General features: G+C 49.8%; 3 protein-coding genes across 3 annotated transcripts; 1 reads left to right on the top strand and 2 right to left on the bottom strand.

Moving 5' to 3' along the window:
* Positions 1 to 26: 26 nt before the first annotated feature.
* Positions 27 to 612, top strand: Pmar_PMAR003945 (hypothetical protein; the record flags this gene model as incomplete). The annotated part of the gene is made up of 4 exons (XM_002775228.1): positions 27 to 116; positions 176 to 289; positions 347 to 481; positions 526 to 612. The coding sequence occupies 4 exons, from the start codon at positions 27 to 29 to the stop codon at positions 610 to 612; spliced, it is 426 nt and encodes a 141-aa protein (XP_002775274.1).
* Positions 613 to 1,515: 903 nt separating this feature from the next.
* Pmar_PMAR003944 (hypothetical protein) lies at positions 1,516 to 2,609 on the bottom strand (the record flags this gene model as incomplete). Its single annotated transcript, XM_002775227.1, has 6 exons — positions 1,516 to 1,780; positions 1,828 to 1,890; positions 1,935 to 2,088; positions 2,132 to 2,228; positions 2,275 to 2,400; positions 2,448 to 2,609. 6 exons carry the CDS (start codon positions 2,607 to 2,609, stop codon positions 1,516 to 1,518), a joined length of 867 nt encoding a protein of 288 aa, XP_002775273.1.
* A 279-nt stretch (positions 2,610 to 2,888) lies between these two features.
* Pmar_PMAR003943 (hypothetical protein) lies at positions 2,889 to 3,213 on the bottom strand (the record flags this gene model as incomplete). Its single annotated transcript, XM_002775226.1, has 2 exons — positions 2,889 to 3,019; positions 3,069 to 3,213. 2 exons carry the CDS (start codon positions 3,211 to 3,213, stop codon positions 2,889 to 2,891), a joined length of 276 nt encoding a protein of 91 aa, XP_002775272.1.
* Between the last annotated feature and the right edge of the window lie 1,568 nt (positions 3,214 to 4,781).

Raw genomic sequence — 4,781 nt, 5'->3', positions numbered from 1 at the left:
TGGCCTTGGTTGGAATAGACTCGTCAATGGTACGGGAGCTTTTCAAAATCCTTGATACCAACGAGTCTGGTCGTGTGGCTTGTGAAGAGTTCATCGGTGGTCTGCTGAGGTTGAGAGTAATACCAGTAACCAGGTTAGTAATGGTGGTGGTAGATAGACACTGTTGGTGCCTTAGGGACAGGCTAAGGCAAGGGATATCCTCACTCTGAGGGTGTCACTGTTGAGTCTATTGGAGCGGCTGGAGGCTATTGAGGATGGGGCGAGACGAGTGAATCTTGCATTGAGAGGAGTAAGATGCCGACATCCTCACCCATGAGGGACCAAGGTTCATCGCGATGTTGCTCAGATCTATGATGATGTGGATCAATGGAATGAACTGTTCTTGGGTAACCGATCGCGATGCCAGGAAGTGTGGGATGCTTCCGCATGGAATGCTAAGGTTTCTTCTGTGAAACGACAGATCCTCAGCACTCTACACAACGTGAGTGAAGGACAAGAGGGGTATCAGTGGAGCTGTTGATGCAGAGAATTCAGAGGGATCGAGAGGCGGTCTTGGGACGTGCCCGGGTGGGATCGACACGGCATGCTCAGAATAGTCAGGATGGTAATTAATGTGAGAAAAAGGGACTCTGCGAGTATCGAACCTGCCCCTTTTTCTGTAGGGGTATCGAACGAAATAGGATGGGTACGGCCCACAAAAGAGAAGCAATGAACAGCGTTAGTTATACTTTTTATGGCTATGAATATATGCCATACCTTCTGGCCACACAATACTAGTTGGTGTGCATGTTCGATCCATGCGTCCCTATTGCCTGTCTCACGATCCCCTCTGTGTCTTCATTTCAGTTGGCGCCATCATTATGAGGGATTGTCCCGTTCCATTAGCTCGATTCTCTCCCCAAAACTTTTCTTCACCGTTGGGCACTACCTATTGGAAACACAATTCGCACGACATTACTCTACATAACTCTACTCAACTCGAATGTGTTGCCATCTCAAGCCTCGGTAGTTGGGGAATTGCCCGATTGACTAATATCGGACCAGTAGTACACTGATCACACGAGTCTACGCTGAGCATCTGGTTGGGATCATGGAACCATCGAATCACTCGCGAGTTCCCAAGATCGCTCGCCGAATCGAATCACTCGTTCCTTTTACTCTGACCTCTTGCGAGATCATTTACCCCACAATCGAGCACTCTGAGGATGCCAGAGCTCCATCGGACTCGAGAATAGTGGACAATCGACCCTTGAGAGGTTGGGATGGTCGTTGGTGTCGTCCGTATGGCCACAGACATTCTCCGGAAACCATGTAAGAACACGACGATGCAGTTATGTTGTAAATTGTAGAAATGATGATACGGTTGTGAATCGAATCCTACATGTAAATCAAAGCATATCATGACTATACTCGAAAAGAAGAGGCGTGACGAAGGAAGCATCTAGCTGTAGGGGTGCAGTGGTACACAATAGCTTGAAGATACCTTCGGAGACTTCGTTAGGAATATAGAAGTTCTCACCAATAGTAGAGCAATGCTGAGGAGAGAGGATCAGTACCATAGGCGGCGGCCCTAGGAGAGACGGGCATTGAGACGAATAGAGTGCTCACCGCCTGCTTGAGAGATCCTCCATCGTCATCAAGGAGATCGTTAGCCTCTAACCATGAGACACTCCTCTCGCTGTGTATGCCGAAGACCAAACAGTGGTTCCACATCCCTCCTCCAGAATCCATCTTCTCGATGGAAGGAAGATTAGTGCGAACATGACGCACGCGCAAGGTCCTAATGAAGAGCAAGCATGCCGCTAGGGCAGAGCCAAGAAGCCTTACCTCCCATCGGCATCCACCAGCGCACCGTTCATCATGGCCTGGACTGCGTCCGTGGTGAGATATCTGCGAGGGGGGAAGAGATGAACAACCACCGGAAGATGGCTTACGGCCAATTCTCCCAGTCCCCTGTGGACGGTGTCGAAGGATCTCTCATCGAGATGATGATGGAAGCTGAGGAGTCTCCGATGTCGGACGGTAGTTGCAGGTTACGGACGGCGTCTTCCAGAGATCTTCTGGTAACGACGGCATCTTCTGGGCAGCCTGAAGGAGTTCCCTTAGCAACCCATGGACGAGGTCTGATGACCAGCAGGATAAGCATCTTCAGAGTCTCCCAGTCTCGTCACAGAGGGTCTCACTAAAACGGCTGTCTCAAACGTTCCATGCGGCAAACAATCAAAAACCTGATGACCACCGTTGAGCAACAGTCAAGACCATGGCGAGACTCACGCCTGTTCTCCGCAGGTTTTTCCCTGCTCCCTTGATAAGAGGTTCGAAGGGCGTCCCGGCCAGGCAATGGGCGACGGTCTCAATATGAGGCAAACCGTTGGTATGAATGTTGCAGTGGAGGCGCACCTGTAAAGATCATGAGCCGTCCTCAGTCCACGAGACAAGGTCGCCACCGCAGAACAACCGTTCAATCGGCGGTCGCTGGCCTCTCCTGTCGTGGTTATGCCGTATTCCTCCTCAATGGCAGCATATGGTAGTCCGAATGTTCGGACTTGGTCGATGGGGGACGATACGTTGCAACCGTTGGGTGGCACCAACGCTGTAACGAAACCCATGGCTCACTTAAAGCGTCGTCAACTGCTGGTGCGTATCAATCAAAATTCACAAGGCGGCATGTAAAGTTGTACACCGACGAGCAACGACAGCCGCCTCGCTACTGAGTAAGAGTTAGTACTCTCAGGAGCCTCTTGGAGAGGATGAAGTCCCCATGATGTTAACAGGGTGGTATAATAACCTAACTCAACAGCATCGTAGTAAAATGATTATTCAATGGTGTGTGGTAAGACTGGCAAAAGACACTTGAAAAAAATTAAGCTACAACAGTTGCGAACTATCTATGAACTCTTCTGCTCTTTCTGGCGGGTATCTGCAGACCTGCTGAAATCCCGAGCCTTCTTAATCTCATCTCCCAGGGCAGGGAAACCGTTGATTGACAGATCGCCGATGGCATGTGGACCCACGGCACCTGTGAATACAAGTCAAATAAACACCGCCCTCACATCAGGGGCGACTACTTCGTTGATCCCCCTTCGAGACGATCTTCTTACTATGCCCCTCAGCTAGCTGAGCCAAGGTCACCTTGAGGTTACCCGCGAAGCCAGCCTTGGTGAGCTCCGCGAAGTCGCGATGCTTGAATTGTTCGAAAGTGATATTATCCATTCAGCTACAAAAGTAGTAACTACACATGTGCCTGCCCACAGCCCACGAAGATGTCCAGCACGACAACAGGGCGTTTCTAACAGCATCACGTTGAGCTATTATGGAGTTGATGAACATGTGTATTCCTTATGAAGGTTGGAAGTCGAAGTGGGGTAGTCGTGGCATTGAATGGGTTGTTACGGGAGGCGCTCACATACCTGTGCATCATCGAAGGCCCAAAACAGCAGTAGTGGCCTCACTTGCCCACATACTCAGTCACGTCGCATGTACATTTACTATGCCTTCATGTTGCTGGGTTCAAGTTGAACCGTTCAACGTCGTCGTAAGACGGACACTGCAGATGAATAGTCACAGCGAATAACGCCCCATCGCCGACCTTTACGTGGTATGGGAGAGATCTGTGGCTGCCTTAGCGGTCGGCGTGAGCACTACTGTCTGGCCACTGCAGTCCTTCTCTGTGCCGTCCTCAGCTTCAAGACGAGCCCTTCTCTTGAGCTGTTGTGACCTGAGCAGCCGAAGATTTGACTTATCGGTGGAAGGGTATCGAATCGAACAACGAAGGCTCGTCGATCATTCAATGAGGGACACCTGACGCCCATGTGTCAGCTTATATCTTGCTAACTCGGCTTTGGAGAACTCAGCCGCTCAGCAGGTGCTCTGGACCGATGCATGATAACCTGCATCTCGTAGGAGTTCTCGTCACCACCTCAGAGCATACACCCTTACCCGTTGTTGTAACGTTTGTACTCGAATCTTCTCAGTGGCTGTGGTCAGTGGGTCGGGTATGGTTCATTTGGAAGGTGACGCAGGGCCGGCTGTGCCTCGGTAGAGCGACTAGCTTGAAGGGTGAGTGGCGTATCTTTGTGTTGTATCTAACTTCAGTTCTTGCTGGATCACTTCATCCCAAATCTATTCTGTCTTACTCGAGCTTTCTGGTTGTAAAACGATTGGCTTACGTCAAGCATTAATAGGTAAACAGCGAGGAGGGGTTCGGATCATACGTCACTGCGCCACGAAATTCCACATTCGCAAAGTGCGCAGCTCGCAAGCATTCTTCCTTGTCTATCATTCTTTCTCTCAGTTATAAGTAAGTGCATCCTCACATGCATACAGATACCCAAACAACTTTATCCAGTAATGTGTCTCAACTCTGATCAGTGGTATTTAGGAATAACTTTCAACGACATTCTTAACAAATTGAAAAGGTAGTAGTGGGAGACGACCATCTGCCATGGAAGCCCCACTCATCCATGGGAGCGTCTCTGACGTCGTATGCTGGGCGCTATCATCGGATTCATGCATTCACATCATCGCGTTCTCGCGTAAGCGCCATGATAGTTTGTTAACGGGTGTACATGACTGTGACGCCATGAGAGTGATAACGCACTATCACACATCCTGAATCTGTCCGTCTTCAGGTCTCACTCTAGAAGTACAACCAATGCCACGAACCACTCCAAGAGTGATAAACGTAGTAGGGGTTTGATTGCGTTGGGATGAAAGGCTATTATAGGGGATACTTCAATACCATTCGAGGACTTCACACCTTGGTGTCGCGATATCGGCGA

The sequence above is a fragment of the Perkinsus marinus genome (genome assembly GCF_000006405.1).
Source record: "Perkinsus marinus ATCC 50983 genomic scaffold scf_1104296956272, whole genome shotgun sequence".
NCBI lineage: Eukaryota > Perkinsozoa > Perkinsida > Perkinsidae > Perkinsus > Perkinsus marinus.
The sequence above is the reverse complement of the archived record's forward strand: the minus strand, read 5'-3'. Positions and strand labels throughout refer to the sequence as shown.